This window comes from Amblyomma mixtum, chromosome 6 (genome assembly GCF_055824585.1).
Source record: "Amblyomma mixtum isolate Tamu chromosome 6, ASM5582458v1, whole genome shotgun sequence".
Classification (NCBI taxonomy): domain Eukaryota; kingdom Metazoa; phylum Arthropoda; class Arachnida; order Ixodida; family Ixodidae; genus Amblyomma; species Amblyomma mixtum.
The window spans coordinates 29,699,270-29,714,680 of record NC_143017.1 but is presented as its reverse complement, the minus strand read 5'-3'; the positions used below and the strand labels follow the sequence as shown (position 1 = coordinate 29,714,680).

Below are 15,411 nucleotides of genomic sequence, written 5' to 3'. Positions count from 1 at the left end.
CTGAAGGCAGGCGCAGCAACAAAAGAAAAGCCTTCACGCAGCACGGGTGCACGGGTCAAGAAAGGACCGGACACGTATCTCAACATCTCAACCAAAACCAGTCTCGGGTCGCTGGGGGCAAGACGGGTTGACACTTTCTCAGTGATGGATCAGTGTCGTAGCCTGGTGGCAGAATATGAACTACTCGCAAGATGGCGGCAGTGGAACCGCCACCTTAAAGAAACATTCGAACCACACAGTATCCTCTTCACTATCGGCACTATTAGCATTTCCAACAACCTGCACAGTGGCTTGCGCCCTTCGTCTCATTGAGGCGGCGCTTATTAAGTCGCCGCAAGAAAGCGTCCCTACACTAGCCATTGTCGCTCACCGGCAGGCCCGACACACTCACTTGGCCGCGGGTCACGTCGGCGGCAGCGTCGACGGCATCCGCTCGGGCCGAGGCTCAGGCGGAATTTTGGGTGCCGATTTCAATGTTGACCTTCGGGTGGGCGTCGTTTTCACAGGCGGTTCCCCGCCGACTTCTTTGCTAGTGTCGTGCGCCTCGTTGCCGCTGTCGTCGTGAAGTCGCTTCGCTGCCATGGCACCGACGCTCGACATCACAACGTCTTCAGTCCCCTGTTGCGTGACGGTTGCAGTAGGCGAGGCGCTAGTCGTCTTTTCGGGGCAGTCGTTAGTGGACGTTGCAGCGCTCCCCGGCTTAGCCTCGTTTGCTGGTGCACTCTGTGGCTCTTCTTTCGCGGGAGGAAGCGGTCTAGTGGCGTCTTGAGCAGGCGGTACAGTCGGACCACCAGCCGCCTCTTCTGCGTCGGCCTGGTCCATTAGGTGCTCAGCTTGGACTTCGTTGCTTGCGCCCAGTCCTGTTACGTTGGCGCACGTTCGAGTACACTTGCTCTCATCATGGCCGTAGCGCTTGCACAAGGTGCAGCGCGGCACTCGGCACTCTCGCCTGATGTGGCCTCGACTGTTACACCTTAGGCATAACCGCGGCCTACCTGGTACAACTAGTAGGGCATTGCTTCCAGCAGTACGTACTTGATGAGGCAAGTCCTCGAGAGTCAGTTTGGGCTTCAGTTTAAGGCCGACCGTGCGGGTAGAAGAGCCCTTGTCAGCAATGCCCTGAACGCGCCAGAACTCCCGAGACAGGTCGGTTACTTTCCCGTATGGGGCCAGCGCATCACGAATATCTTCGTCCGGGGCGTTATGCAGCACCAAATGCAGCTTCAGCCGCACATCCTGGCTCGTGGGGTCAATGACAAGGCATCGTTTTTCCTTCACTTTCACTTCGCCAGCTTCCAGAATTTTCTTCGTCGCTTCTGCGCTACTGAAGGTGACCGCCCACACGTGGTTCATCTGAAACGCCCCCAGAGCTAGCACTTCGGGGAGCATTCCCAGGCGAACCAACGTGTCGCGAAAGTCTTCAACACGAAAAGGTCTGGCTTTCAAATCACCGTGAAGAAAGACGGTATTCAAAACGGACGCACCTGTTCGCAATTGCGGCAGTACAACTTGATAATCCTGGGAATCTTGGGCAAAAAATCTGTTTCCGCGGCCCTGCTGGGCCGCTGACACCGCTCCAACGGAGCTCATGATAGCACGTCCGTCACGCTCGGTGGCCGGAAATGGAATCCAGCCGTTGTCCTCAAGCATACTCGCAGTGTGCCGCCTGCAGTTAAATGGCCAAAGACACCGGTGACACAAGTATATTCTTAGACGCTGAAAAAAATAAAATATAATACGCCTCTTTTATATGCGCCGCCCGGGAATCGAACCAGGGTCGCAAGAATGGGAATCTTGCATGATACCACTACACCAGCGGCGCTTTTTTTTTTCTTTATTACCGACTTGGCCGGGCAAACAAAACAAAAATACAATGACATGACAATAAAAGCACAGGTCAGTTTCTAGCTAGTGCACGATGATAAAACGGGTTAAATGATTTTAGTTGGTCGAGGACAGGCAGCCACTCAGGCTGAGGAGCTTGCTGTCCGAAAACTTCCTAAGTATACCTGATGCTCTCAATGAAATACTGATGAGCCGGATTCACAACAACATGTTCATGCCTGACATCCATTCGCGTACGCCATAGGCTGTGCATGCAGAGCAACATTAGCAGGTCGCAAGGCACTTCACCTGGCTCTGCACATGGTAGGAAGCGTATTCCAAAAGGAGTCAGGGGGAAATCTTTTTTCAGTGTGCGCTTCAACACATCCCAAAGAAAAACAGCGTCATGACAGTCGAGAAAGATATGTTCTATAGTTTCCACTTTCTTGCAAATAAGACACACTACTGACCAAGGTACAAAAAGGTCTTTGCTTTGCAACCATGGCTTCACTGGGAGGGTTCCAGTATGCAATTGAAAAAAGAAAGAACGCACTGATGGCTTCACCGGCATTCTTTTGACTCTTTTTAGCACATCCCTTTCGGGACCCAGAAGATATGCACTGCGATAAACAGGCACTGGCAGAAACACATCAAGCAGGTCCTTGTACATCTTTTTCCTCGTTACAATGGTTAGATATTCATCGGAAGATTTTGACCGAAGAATACGGACTGCTGCAACAACTTCTTGCAAAAAAGCACTTAACCCACTCCGCCCTGCAGATATGGATGACACAACATAATCAGGCAGTGATTCTGACAATCGCACTTGTATAACAGTTCGCAGAAAATCATTATCTTGACGCAAGAAAAAGAATCTAGTGACTATCTGTCTCAGAAATAAATTTGATAACCCTAGCCCCCCGTTCCGCACCTTGTGGAACAATTTGCATCGGCTGGTACGCTCCCATGTTGACGCCCAAATAAACGTTGCAAACACTCTATGCAACCTTTGCACTGAAGTCCTTGGCAAAGTTAACGCTTGCAGAACGTAAAAAATCCTCGCTGTTAAAAACATGTTGCACACATGGAAAAGTTGTGACCGCCCCATTTGCTTGTCTGAGCTTTGACTCGTTCGGTTTCATGGGCTCAATATTCTTTGCTTACTCTGTAGTTGGTTAGCGGCACGCCGAGGTACTTTCCTGGCGTGTCTACCCACTTCATTCGACAGAATACCTCTGGCGTGGCCTGCCACTTTCCATGCCAAAAACCAAAACATTTCTGCCAGCTTATCGCACAGCCACTTGCATCACAAAAATTTACGGCTTCTCTCACCACTTCTTCCACGCTTTCCTGGTCTCTGCAGAACACTGCTATATCATCTGCATATGCCAATACCTTCACTTCAGTATAACAAAAGGCGTAACCTCGAATGTTTTGCGTAGTTAACAGCTTTAAACAAAAGGGCTCCAGGTAAAGTGCAGAAAGCAGTGGAGAAAGAGGGCAACCCTGCCTCACTGACGACAAGATAGGAATACTATTACTCAGGTGGTTATTAATTATGAACCTTGATGTACAGCCATCATAAACCATTTTCACGCCATCAGTGATGATACATCCCACATTCACATGTTCCAAAAGCACGAACAAGATTTCATGCACAACTTTATCAAACGCCCTATGCAGGTCCAGTTGCATCATGGCGACACGACCCTCCGTTGCATCACAGCATTCAAGGACACTCCTAGGTACGTGTATGTTAGTAAAAATGGATCTGTCTTTTATGCCGCAGGTCTGGTGTGGGCCAACAAGGGTTTTTATTACTGTTTGGAGTCGTCCGGCTAGCACTTTCATATAAATTTTGTAGTCTACGTTAGTTAAGCTTATTGGGCGGTAACACTCAACTGACTACAACCTACTAGGCAAACAAGGGAAGGGGATGAGGGGCTCGTTATAAATATGACAGAAGCCAACAGCCACAGAAACCAAGGGGCACAGGGGATTTTTTTTTTAAGTTATTTATTTTGTGGTGTTGATCAATTTAGAATATTACTGAATATGTTATCGTTTAAAGATAACTGATTAGAAAAGCAGAAGAAAAAACAACCACCTGCCGCCGGTGGGATCCGAACCCACGACCTCCGAATTACGCGTCCGGTGCTCTACCTCTGAGCTACGGCGACGGCTGTCAATTCTTCTGCTTTCGGGGGTACTTATGTTTACATGTAACCTAACCTTGAGAGTGTTCATCAGCGCCACCCACGTTCATAAGCGGCGGACGTAGAACGTCCTGAGTTTCCGCAGGTGTGACGTAGAACGTCATCGAACGGAGAGGGTGGAAGCTGCGTGGAGGTCGTGGGTTCGGATCCCACCGGCGGCAGGTGGTTGTTTTTTCTTCTGCTTTTCTAATCAGCTATCTTTAAACGATAACATATTCAGTAATATTCTAAATTGATCAACACCACAAAATAAATAACTTAAAAAAAAAATCCCCTGTGCCCCTTGGTTTCTGTGGCTGTTGGCTTCTGTCATATTTATAACGAGCCCCTCATCACCTTCCCTTGTTTGCTTAATTGCTTAGCGAGGGCCTCGATTCTGGCAGCCTTGACGCCTTAGGAAGCATAAGAGGGTTCTCACGCAGCTTCCACCCTCTCCGTTCGATGACGTTCTACGTCACACCTGCGGAAACTCAGGACGTTCTACGTCCGCCGCTTATGAACGTGGGTGGCGCTGATGAACACTCTCAAGGTTAGGTTACATGTAAACATAAGTACCCCCGAAAGCAGAAGAATTGACAGCCGTCGCCGTAGCTCAGAGGTAGAGCACCGGACGCGTAATTCGGAGGTCGTGGGTTCGGATCCCACCGGCGGCAGGTGGTTGTTTTTTCTTCTGCTTTTCTAATCAGTTATCTTTAAACGATAACATATTCAGTAATATTCTAAATTGATCAACACCACAAAATAAATAACTTAAAAAAAAATCCCCTGTGCCCCTTGGTTTCTGTGGCTGTTGGCTTCTGTCATACAACCTACTAGGGTCTTCCGATTTTGGGATCAACACCACGTGGGAAGTTTGAAAAGACGGCGGAGTTAACTTTCTTTCGTAACACTCGCTTATTACGCGCTGCAATGCTATTGCCATTTCTGTTTTCAAAGCCTTGTAAAGTGCGGCAAAGAGGCCGTCCGGCCCAGGCGACTTGTTTAAGCTCAGCTGCTGTATTGCAGCTTCGATTTCTGCTGCCGTTATGGGCTCCTCAAGTACCTGCGCCAGGTCCTCCTCGACTCTTGGCATTAGTGACAGGAATGCAGTTTTGTAATGTTCAACGTCAGGCGTTTTAAGGCTGAACAAGTTTTGGTAATATTCCAGAAACGCCCTTTCAATCACCTCAGATTCGGAAGTTACGTCATTGCGATAACAAATTTCCTTTATCTCTTTCGAAACTGCATACTGTTTTTCGTCGCTGAGCGCCCTTTTTGTGGGCGTCTCCCCAAGCCAAAATCTTTCGCTGCGTGCCCTTATCACAGCACCTCGATATTTCGTTTCATCTATTAGTTCAAGCTTAGTTTTGGTCTCTTTTATTTCTTGTCTGTACAACCCCGGCTTGACGCCTTCCATGCTGAGCATGAAATCAAGCTCGGTACGAAGTTCCTTTTCTTGCTGTTTTTCTTTACGCTTTAAAACACATGCTCTTTCTATAGCGGCCATTTTCACGTCGCATTTAAATTGTTCCCATGTTTGTATAAAGTCTGTCTCTTTTTCTAACAAGCTTTTGACTAAGTCTTTTAGTTTCTTGCTAAACTCGTCATCCTCCAACAATGAGTCATTAAATTTCCATAATTCCCAACTAAACTTGACAGTCCTTTTCCTCTCCCCAAGTGTGATCACGACTAAAGAATGATCACTGAAGCTGACGTGCACAGTCTGGTACTGGGAACACAAGGGCACAACTTCAGAAGGAACATAAATTCTGTCCAGCCTTGCGTGACTAACGCCTTGGAAATGCGTGTACTGTGCTTGTTCTGAACCTTGCATTATAATGCCAATATCTTCCAATTCTGCTTCATTAATCATCTCAGACAGTAGCTCGGCACTCGTGTCCTGCAGGGTTTTGTTGCTTGTTCTATCTTCAGGTCTACACACGCAGTTGAAATCTCCAAGCAATAGTACACGCTTTTCTGTCAGCAGGAAAGGTTGAACACGGCGAAAAAAGGCATCTCGTTCTGGAATTCTATTAGGTGCATATACACACACAGCTCTCCACTCTAGTACAGAAAAGTAAAAATCGCATGCTACAATCCGGCCACTTTCACAGGAAAATACAGTTTCCACGGCGACTTTGCCGTTTCGAGTTAAAATCAGACACCCTCCCGACTTTCCTTCTGCATGGCACACGCAAACACTGAACTGTGCACGGTAAATTTCTGCCATCGCAACTCTTCGCTTTCAATTTTTGTCTCTTGAACAGCCAACAGATCGATTTCGTTTTCGAACAAGAGACGTTTAAGCTGATTTTGCCTTCTTCGCGCAGAAAGACCTCTCACGATCAGTGTGGCAATACGCAAGCTAGATGTTAGTTGAGACGCCATCTAAATGGTTGGGATTCGCAGCTCTCGAAGTGACATCGGTTGGCAGCTCACCTCATCAAAAATCCTTCCAACTTGCAAAGTACGGCGGTGTCAGCACTGAACCCGATCGAAGACCGGGTTACCAACACGGAGACCCTGCAAGGCACCTCCGCTAAGGCGGAGGGGCAGCCGACGAAGTCCTACGATCAGGAGGGACGTTCGGCTTGGGCTTGTAGGCCGCACGTCGAACAGGAGGCGCTTTGGGAAGAGGCTCCTCATGGTCCGTCCCGTCGTAGTTCGTCGCCTTGTCATCAGCTTCGTCGTGCGTCCTCTTCGCTGGCAAAGTTGACGCCGCGGGCATCTCCGTGACGATGTTGTTCTCGTCGGTCGGTTCCAAAACCGTCTCAGGTGCACCTACCGAAGCATCATCTGCTTTTCCCGCCTCCGCCTCAGTTCTGGTGTCAGGCACAGATGGTTCTGCTGAGTTGGCAGCCTCATGTTCAGTGGGAGGCACTGCTTTTTCTGAGGCTATGCTTTTCGGTACTGCTTCTTCCCGACTCTCACGGGTCGCCTCTACCGCGTCGACTTCGTCCATAATATGCTCCTCTGTAGTATCCCTACGACCAGGACCAGCTATGGTAGCATATGTTCGCACGCACTGGGCGTCGTGGCCGAAGCGACGACAGAGCCCGCAACGTGGCACACGGCACTCCCGACGTATGTCTCCGGTGCCGCGGCACCGGAGGCAGAGCGGAGCTCTGCCAGGAACGTGGACGAGTGCGACATCCTCTCCAACACGAAACTGGTGCGGTAAGTCCTCGATGGTGACGCCCACCTTCAGCTTCAATGTCACTGAGCGTGTAGTAGACTACTTGTCGACGCTGCCTTTGACTCTCCACTTGTCCCGAGTTATGTCGGTCACTTTTCCAAAAGCCGCCAGAGCTGCCTTCACGTCGTCGTCTTGCACGCCGTGTAGCAGCCAGAACAGCTTCAGCCGGACGCCCTGGTTGCGTGGGTCAATAACCACACAGCGGTGGTCCTTGACGTCGAACACCTCCACCAGTAGCATTTTGTTTTTTCCTTCTTCATTGCAGAATGTCACGGCCCAAACATGATTCATCTGATATGCCCCGAGTTCAACGACTTCCGGCAGCAATGACAGACGCTCAAGAGCGTCACGAAAGTTTTAAACACGGTATGGCCTGGCTTGGACGTCGCCATGCAAAAAAACAGTATGCAAAACGCTCGAACCTGTTGGCAAATGCGGCAAAATCAGCTGGTAGTCCTCGTTCGGTTTGATCGTACTCCTGATACCGCGGCCCGGCTGGGCCGCTGAATCCGCTCCTTGGGAGCTCATGATGCACACGTCCGTCACGCTCGGTGGCCGGAAGTCGAATCAGTACACCAGCGGCGCCCACGCTGCGGGATATACCAGCCGTTGTCCTCAAGCATACTTGCAGTGTGCCGCCAGCAGTTAAATGGCCAAAAGACACCGGTGCCACAAGTATATTCCTAGTCGCTGAAAAAAAAAATGAAATACGCCTCTTTTGTATGCGCCGCCCGGGAATCGAACCCGGGTCGCAAGTATGGGAATCTTGCATGATACCACTACACCAGCGGCGCCCACGCTTAGTGATATACCAGCCGTTGACCTCGAGCATACTCGCAGTGTGCCGCCAGCAGTTAAATGGCCAAAAGACACCGGTGACACAAGTATGTTCCTACACGCTGAAAAAAAAATAAAATGCGCCTCTTTTGTATGCGCCGCCCGGGAATCGAACCCGGGTCGCAAGAATGGGAATCTTGCATGATACCACTACACCAGCGGCGCCCACGCTTAGTGATATATTTTTTTTTCTTTATTGCCTGCTTAGCACATAACAAAATTTCAACACAACATTCGCATTCCAAAACAGATAAAATCCGCCAGTGATGCTCTATTCAGCTGACGGTATTCAATTAAAAGCGCTTAAGTGCTGCAAGATGATCCAGCACTGGCATCCACTCTGGCTGCTCCTTCTGGGTCTTCAATACTTCTCTGAAATGCAATATACTCTCTATGAAGTACTCTCTGACAGATTTCACAATTTCATCAGCATGTCTGAAAGCCATGCGGTTTTTCCATATACTGTGCAGGCTCAAAGCCATGAACATGTCGTATGGGACCTCATTTTCTACGGGAAGGAAACGAATGCCATAGGGGGTAACAGGTAGCCGCTTGCTGAGCGTCCGCTGAAGAATGTCCCAGTGGAAAACTGCATCAGTACAGTCAAGAAACATATGCTCGATTGTCTCCGGTTTCCTACATATTATGCAATTTACTGACCACGGGACAAATATCCCTTTATCCTGGAGCCATGGCTTCACTGGCAGTGTCCCTGTGTGTAATTGGAAGAAAAAGGTTTTCAGTGCTGGCCTGACCGGCATCTTCTTTACCCTTTTAAGGACATTTCCTTCTGAGCCTACACAGTATATGGAGCGGTAGATAGGTACAGGTAACCAAACATCGACAAGATCTTTATATAATTTTTTCCGTGGAACCGCGGCGAGATATTCCATTGAAAACCGAACTTTAAGCATTTGAAAAGCACGGATGACTTCCCAGAGAAAACCTCGCACTCTAGCACTTTTAACATTGCTGGAAGACACAATAAATTCTGGCAAAGCATCCTTCAGCCTCACTTGCATAACAGATCGCAAAAACCCATCCGTTTGGTCCCTAAGAAAGACAAACCTCGAAATTACTTGCCTTAAGAACAAATGCGCCAGTCCCAGCCCGCCACTTCCCACAGGACGAAACAGGTTTGTGCGACTTGTTCGCTCCCATCCCGACCCCCAAATAAACACCGCAAAGACTCTATGCATTCTCTGGACGCTCGTCCGTGCCATGCATAGTACTTGAAGGACGTACCATACTTTCGCCACAACAAACAGGTTGCATACAGTGGCACGGCCGAAAATAGAAAAGTCTCGGCCGCCCCACTTGTCCGTATTTGTACGAGAACGCTGGGTTTCTTCCCGCCAGTAGTCTTCAGGTTTGCGATAGTGCTCTAGCGGCACCCCTAAATACTTTGATGGTGATGTTGTCCACTCAAAATTTTCAAAGCTCGCAGGCGCTCTGTCCCAGTTACCATGCCAGTAACCGAAACACTTGTTCCAGTTAATCAGGCTTCCTGACAACTTACAAAACCGTTTCGCATCTTTCACCGCCTCTGACACACTTTCCTTATCGCTGCAAAAAACAGCGATATCATCAGCGTAAGCCAGCACCTTGACTTCATTTGATAAGAACTGAAATCCCTTTACCCTTTCATTGCCCATTAGCTTGAGACAAAAGGGTTCTAGGTACAGAGCAAATAATAAGGGGGACAAAGGACAACCTTGTCTTACTGACGATCGAACAGTGAAACTCTCAGTCAGTTCCTTATTGACAATGATGGCCGCGTTGCAGCCCGCATACGCCATTTCCACACCTCGAAGGAGCACCCGGCCCACTTTCACATGCTTTAGTATCGAAAAGAGAACAGTGTGCGCCACACGGTCAAATGCCTTTTCGAGGTCAAGTTGTAGCATGGCCACCCGCCCATCATATGCATCACAACACTCTAGAACGCTTCTTGCTACGTGTATGTTAGTCTGTATGGTGCGGCCCTTAATTCCACATGTTTGATGCGGACCTACAATCAATTTTATCACATTCTGCATCCTACTCGCCAGGACCTTCATAAAAATCTTATAGTCCACATTTGTGAGACTTATAGGACGGTAACTTTTCACTGACACACGCTTCATTGGGTCGTCACTTTTCGGTATCAAAACAATGTGAGTTTTACGAAAAGATGGAGGCAGCATACCGCTTTCGTAAGCTTCAGCCATTACCTGGCGTAAAATATGAGCTAAGATGTTCTTGTACGCTTTATAAAACCCTGCACCAAGACCATCCGGTCCAGGCGATTTTCCAGGGCTTAACTCGTCAATAGCTCGCTCTACTTCAGCTACGCTTATCGGTGCCTCGAGTCTCTGTTTTTCATCATCGTCTAATACCGGCATCAGTGGCAGGAACTCGCTTGCAAAGCCGTCTTCCACGCTTGTCTCGTGTCCCAGTAATTCGTGATAATATTCTTCGAAAGCGCGTTGAATAGCCTTACTATCGCGCACGATTTCATTCCCGTACTCAATTTCTTTTATCTAGTTTTTTGTAGCGTGCCTCTTTTCATCACTGATTGCTCGCTTTGTCGGCGCTTCCCCCAACCACAGTCTTTCTGCGCGTGCCCGTATGGCCGCCCCCTTGTATCTTTCTTTATCGATTACCTCTAGCTTGCTTTTGATTTCCCGAGCATCTTTCGTGAACTTCCCTGGCTCTGCACTTTCCAGTACCATGACCACATCAAGACGATGTTGCAACACTTTTTCCTCTTCATTTTGTTCATGGTGAAGCTCGCTAGCTCGTCCTATGGCGCTCATTTTGATTTCTACTTTAAACAGTTCCCATTCTCTTATGACGTTGCCTTTCGCCACTGAAAGTAAACTATCCATTTTGTTCGTAATTACCTTCTGAAAAGTTTCATCCTCTAGAAGCTTTATGTTGAATTTCCACAGGTCCCAATTAAACCGAGATTGCTTTCGTTTCGTTCCAACGGTAAACATCACTAACCTATGGTCACTGAAACTGACACTCTTAACTTGATAATTATTGCTCAATGACACAAGGCTTGTGGAAACGTATGCTCTATCAAGTCTAGCGTGACTTGCTCCTTGAAAATGCGTATATTGTGGTCTCCTACCATCGGACAAAATGCTGCCTATATCCTCAAGATTGTTTTCTTGGGCAATAGCCGTCAGGCGCCCTGCGCTTTGATCACGGATGGGCGTATTAGATACTCGATCTTCTGGGGAACACACACAGTTAAAGTCTCCCATCAGGACTGTGTATCGCTGAGTGCTGAGATACGGTTCCACCATGTTAAAAAAGGCACTGAGTTCATTGTCCTTGTTTGGTGCGTACACACAGATTACACGCCACTGTAAATTACAGAAAGAAAAGTCGCACAGAACAAAACGACCGGTATTACAAACAATTACCGATTCTTCTGTAGCACCTATCGAGTTTCTAATTAAAAGCACACATCCACCCGAAGTGCCAACAGAGTGGCAAACACACACGTTGTATCGGCTCCTGAAGGGTTCGACCATGCGGTTCGTTTGTTCTTCGCTTTCCACCTTAGTTTCTTGAATTGCCACAACATCAAGGTCATTTTCCAGAAGGAGGCGACACAGTTGGTACTGCCGTCGCCTCGCAGCTAGACCCCTTACGTTAATAGTTGCAAAACAAAGTGCCGTAGCTGAGCTGGCCATCATGTACGCGATAAACCCAGACAAACCGCATGGTGCTCACCTTGATGCTCAGCCAGAATAACGACCAATCCAGTGACCTTCAGTCTTACTGCGTAAAATCCATGGGCATGGCGACGACGTTGCACGTTGTCGCGATGCTCGCTGGCTTCCTCGGTCGTCTTTCTCCCCCCTTGCCACAGCCGAGCTGTAGCCATCGTCACTGCGTTGGTGTAACCGGTGCCGGCCTTTTATCCGGCGGGAGGTTGGGCTTCGGGCGAAAGGACGCCCGACGTTGTCCCGTCGTTTTAGCTGGCGGCTCTCCCGCACTTGAAGGGGCTGGCGTTCCATCGCTAACGCTCTCTTCATGCGTCCTCTTTCCCGCTGCGCTGCTGGTGTCTGTCTGAGTAAGCTCCATTTTTTCGACGTCTCTGCCTGCTGTTGGCGCCTTCGCTGCATTGACCTTGTCTGCTTTGCCGCTGTCATCAATGGTAGTTTCTGCGGCGACCACTGCTTCCAGTTCCTTCGTTGCATCCTCGCTGCGCTTCTCCTCTACACTGTTAGTTGCAGTGGCTAGATGGTCCGCTTTCGCACTTGCTCCTCCAGCTGCTTCTTCAGCTTCAGCCTCGTCCATGAGTAGTTCGGACTCGTCCTCTCTTCTCATGGGCCCTGTGACATTTGCGTAAGTCCTGACACATTGGGACTCGTCATGCCCAAAGCGACGACAGTGCGTGCACCGCGGGACTCGACAGTCACGTCGCACATGACCCACAGCACGGCACTTTAGACAGAGCGGGGCTCTGCCAGAGACCACGACCAGTGCCTGCTCCCCGGCGATTCGCAGTTGGTGTGGTAGGTCATCAATTGTGATTCCAGGCTTCAACTTCAAAGACACTGATCTCGTTGACGAACCTTTGTCCGTGACGCCTTGCACACGCCATAATTCCCGGCTGACGTCGGTCACTGTGCCGTACGGCGCTAAGGCCTCCCGCACATCTTCATCCTGAACGTTGTAAAGCAACCAGTGAATTTTCATTCTCACTACCTGGTTCCCGGGGTCGACAATTATGCGCTGCCGATCTTTCACTGTCACATCACGGGCGGCAAGCAGGCTTTTCATTCCTTCTGCACTCTTGAACGTGACCGCCCACACGTGGTTCATTTGATACGCCCCCAAGGCAACGACCTCGGGGAGCAGTGCCAAACGAACAAGTGCGTCGCGAAAATCCTCTACCTTGTAGGGCCTGGCTCTAACGTCGGCATGCATAAAAAGCGTATTCATGACGATACGACCTGTTGGCAGGCGGGGCAAAATAACTTCGTAATCCTGTTGACTTGATACATCAGACCTGTTTCCACGGCCAAGCTGGGCCGCTGATACCGCTCCGGCGGAGCACATGATCGCACGTCCGTTCGCCACGGCGGCCGGAAGTAGAAATCTCACGCTTAGTGATATACCAGCCGTTGACCTCGAGCATACTCGCAGTGTGCCGCCTGCAGTTAAATGGCCAAAAGACACCGGTGACACAAGTATATTCCTACACGCTGAAAAAAAAATAAAATGCGCCTCTTTTGTATGCGCCGCCCGGGAATCGAACCCGGGTCGCAAGAATGGGAATCTTGCATGATACCACTACACCAGCGGCGCCCACGCTGCGTGATATACCAGCCGTTGTCCTCAAGCATTCTCGCAGTGTGCCGCCTGCAGTTAAATGGCCAAAAGACACCGGTGACACAAGTATATTCCTAGACGCTGAAAAAAAAACAAAATGCGCCTCTTTTATATGCGCCGCCCGGGAATCGAACCCGGGTCGCAAGAATGGGAATCTTGCATGATACCACTACACCAGCGGCGCCCACGCTGCGCGATATACCAGCCGTTGTCCTCAAGCATACTCGCAGTGTGCCGCCTGCAGTTAAATGGCCAAAAGACACCGGTGACACAAGTATATTCCTACACGCTGAAAAAAAAATAAAATGCGCCTCTTTTGTATGCGCCGCCCGGGAATCGAACCCGGGTCGCAAGAATGGGAATCTTGCATGATACCACTACACCAGCGGCGCCCACGCTTAATGATATACCAGCCGTTGTCCTCAAGCATACTCGCAGTGTGCCGCCTGCAGTTAAATGGCCAAAAGACACCGGTGACACAAGTATATTCCTAGACGCTGAAAAAAAAAACAAAATGCGCCTCTTTTGTATGCGCCGCCCGGGAATCGAACCCGGGTCGCAAGAATGGAAATCTTGCATAATACCACTACACCAGCGGCGCCCACGCTTAGTGATATACCAGCCGTTGACCTCGAGCATACTCGCAGTGTGCCGCCTGCAGTTAAATGGCCAAAAGACACCGGTGACACAAGTATATTCCTAGACGCTGAAAGAAAAATAAAATACGCCTCTTTTATATGCGCCGCCCGGGAATCGAACCCGGGTCGCAAGAATGGGAATCTTGCATGATACCACTACACCAGCGGCGCCTTTTTTTTTTCTTTATTGCCTGAATTGTTCATCCAAACACCAAACAAGATCACAGAAAGGAAGGACAAGCTTTCATATCACAATCATAATATTCTTCAGCCGTCCTTCGGCTGAATTTATGCAATTCAAAGTCTCTGAGATTTATCAGCACTTCCACGCGTTCCAGCCATTCAGGCACACATTTCTGCACTTTTTGCTCATTTACATAGCCTCTAATACTTTCCCTAAAGAACTGTCGTGCTGAACGAGCATCAATGTCACCATTCTCAACAGACATTCTGCTTTTCCATATGCTATGCAAGGCAAACAACATGATAAGATCGAAAGGTGTGCCATCATCACTCTCTACTGGGAGGAACCTGATGCCATGTGGGTTCAGGGGGAGTTCTTTTTTGAGTGTCCGCTGGAGAACATCCCAAAGAAAAATGGCGTCCCAGCACTCCAGAAACACATGCTCGATGGTTTCGTCCTTTCGGCATATGATGCAGCGCACCCCCCAAGGCACAAAAGTCCTTTCTGGTCCATCCACTTTTTGACCGTTAGCGTACTGGTGTGGAGCTTAAAAAAGAACATCTTAGCCCCAGCCGGCACCGGCATCCTCTTCACTCTTTTCAAAACATTTTTCCCTTTTTGGAAAGAAAACATCGTCCTATACAATGGCTCAGGAAGCACAACATCACACAAATCTTTGTACAGCTTTTTCCGACTGACACCACACAAATATTCTAACGAAAAACGGACAGTCAAAAATCTGCAAGCCAAAACAACTTCCTTTAGGAAGCCATAAATGCCTCCTGGTATGTAGTCAGTCGAGACAACGAGATTCGGTAGAGCTCGTCCCAAGCGCAACTGACAGACGGCACGGAGAAACGGGTCCTTTGTTTCTCTGAGAAACATAAAACGATGGACGATTTGGCGCAGAAAAATGTGAGCAAGCCCAAGGCCTCCTGAACTGACTCGCCGAAAAAGGTTTGTCCTACTTGTCCTCTCCCAAGAGGACCCCCACACATAAACAGCGAACCCACGGTGCAACTTCTGAGCATTGACTCTCGAGCAGTGTAGTACTTGCAGTACGTACCAAATTTTGCTGATTAAAAATGAGTTGCAAGTAGTTGCTCTAGAAAATATTGACCAGTTCCACCCTTTCCATGTCCCCACTTTCTCCTGAAGTTCAGTCGATTGACTTCTCCAGTATGGGTCACTGTCTCGGTA

General features: G+C 49.0%; 2 protein-coding genes, 8 non-coding genes and 1 pseudogene across 10 annotated transcripts; all 11 read right to left on the bottom strand.

Moving 5' to 3' along the window:
• Positions 1–402: 402 nt before the first annotated feature.
• LOC149338570 (uncharacterized) lies at positions 403–1,590 on the bottom strand. The gene has a single exon (XM_089550761.1). It carries the CDS (start codon positions 1,588–1,590, stop codon positions 403–405), a length of 1,188 nt encoding a protein of 395 aa, XP_089406887.1.
• A 161-nt stretch (positions 1,591–1,751) lies between these two features.
• TRNAG-CCC (transfer RNA glycine (anticodon CCC)) lies at positions 1,752–1,822 on the bottom strand. Its single transcript has one exon. It is a non-coding gene; the product is annotated as a tRNA-Gly (tRNA).
• Positions 1,823–6,835: 5,013 nt separating this feature from the next.
• LOC149338568 (uncharacterized) lies at positions 6,836–7,743 on the bottom strand (annotated as a pseudogene).
• Positions 7,744–7,938: 195 nt separating this feature from the next.
• TRNAG-CCC (transfer RNA glycine (anticodon CCC)) lies at positions 7,939–8,009 on the bottom strand. Its single transcript has one exon. It is a non-coding gene; the product is annotated as a tRNA-Gly (tRNA).
• A 137-nt stretch (positions 8,010–8,146) lies between these two features.
• On the bottom strand, positions 8,147–8,217 carry TRNAG-CCC (transfer RNA glycine (anticodon CCC)). The gene has a single exon. It is a non-coding gene; the product is annotated as a tRNA-Gly (tRNA).
• Positions 8,218–11,937: 3,720 nt separating this feature from the next.
• On the bottom strand, positions 11,938–13,116 carry LOC149338565 (uncharacterized). The gene has a single exon (XM_089550760.1). The coding sequence runs from the start codon at positions 13,114–13,116 to the stop codon at positions 11,938–11,940; it is 1,179 nt and encodes a 392-aa protein (XP_089406886.1).
• Positions 13,117–13,294: 178 nt separating this feature from the next.
• On the bottom strand, positions 13,295–13,365 carry TRNAG-CCC (transfer RNA glycine (anticodon CCC)). Its single transcript has one exon. It is a non-coding gene; the product is annotated as a tRNA-Gly (tRNA).
• A 137-nt stretch (positions 13,366–13,502) lies between these two features.
• On the bottom strand, positions 13,503–13,573 carry TRNAG-CCC (transfer RNA glycine (anticodon CCC)). The gene has a single exon. It is a non-coding gene; the product is annotated as a tRNA-Gly (tRNA).
• Positions 13,574–13,710: 137 nt separating this feature from the next.
• On the bottom strand, positions 13,711–13,781 carry TRNAG-CCC (transfer RNA glycine (anticodon CCC)). Its single transcript has one exon. It is a non-coding gene; the product is annotated as a tRNA-Gly (tRNA).
• Positions 13,782–13,919: 138 nt separating this feature from the next.
• TRNAG-UCC (transfer RNA glycine (anticodon UCC)) lies at positions 13,920–13,990 on the bottom strand. Its single transcript has one exon. It is a non-coding gene; the product is annotated as a tRNA-Gly (tRNA).
• A 137-nt stretch (positions 13,991–14,127) lies between these two features.
• TRNAG-CCC (transfer RNA glycine (anticodon CCC)) lies at positions 14,128–14,198 on the bottom strand. Its single transcript has one exon. It is a non-coding gene; the product is annotated as a tRNA-Gly (tRNA).
• Between the last annotated feature and the right edge of the window lie 1,213 nt (positions 14,199–15,411).

Excerpts from the sequence above, each read along its gene's own strand:
- LOC149338570 (XM_089550761.1), bottom strand. The coding sequence starts at position 1,590 with ATGAGCTCCGTTGGAGCGGTGTCAGCGGCCCAGCAGGGCCGCGGAAAC.
- LOC149338565 (XM_089550760.1), bottom strand. The coding sequence starts at position 13,116 with ATGTGCTCCGCCGGAGCGGTATCAGCGGCCCAGCTTGGCCGTGGAAAC.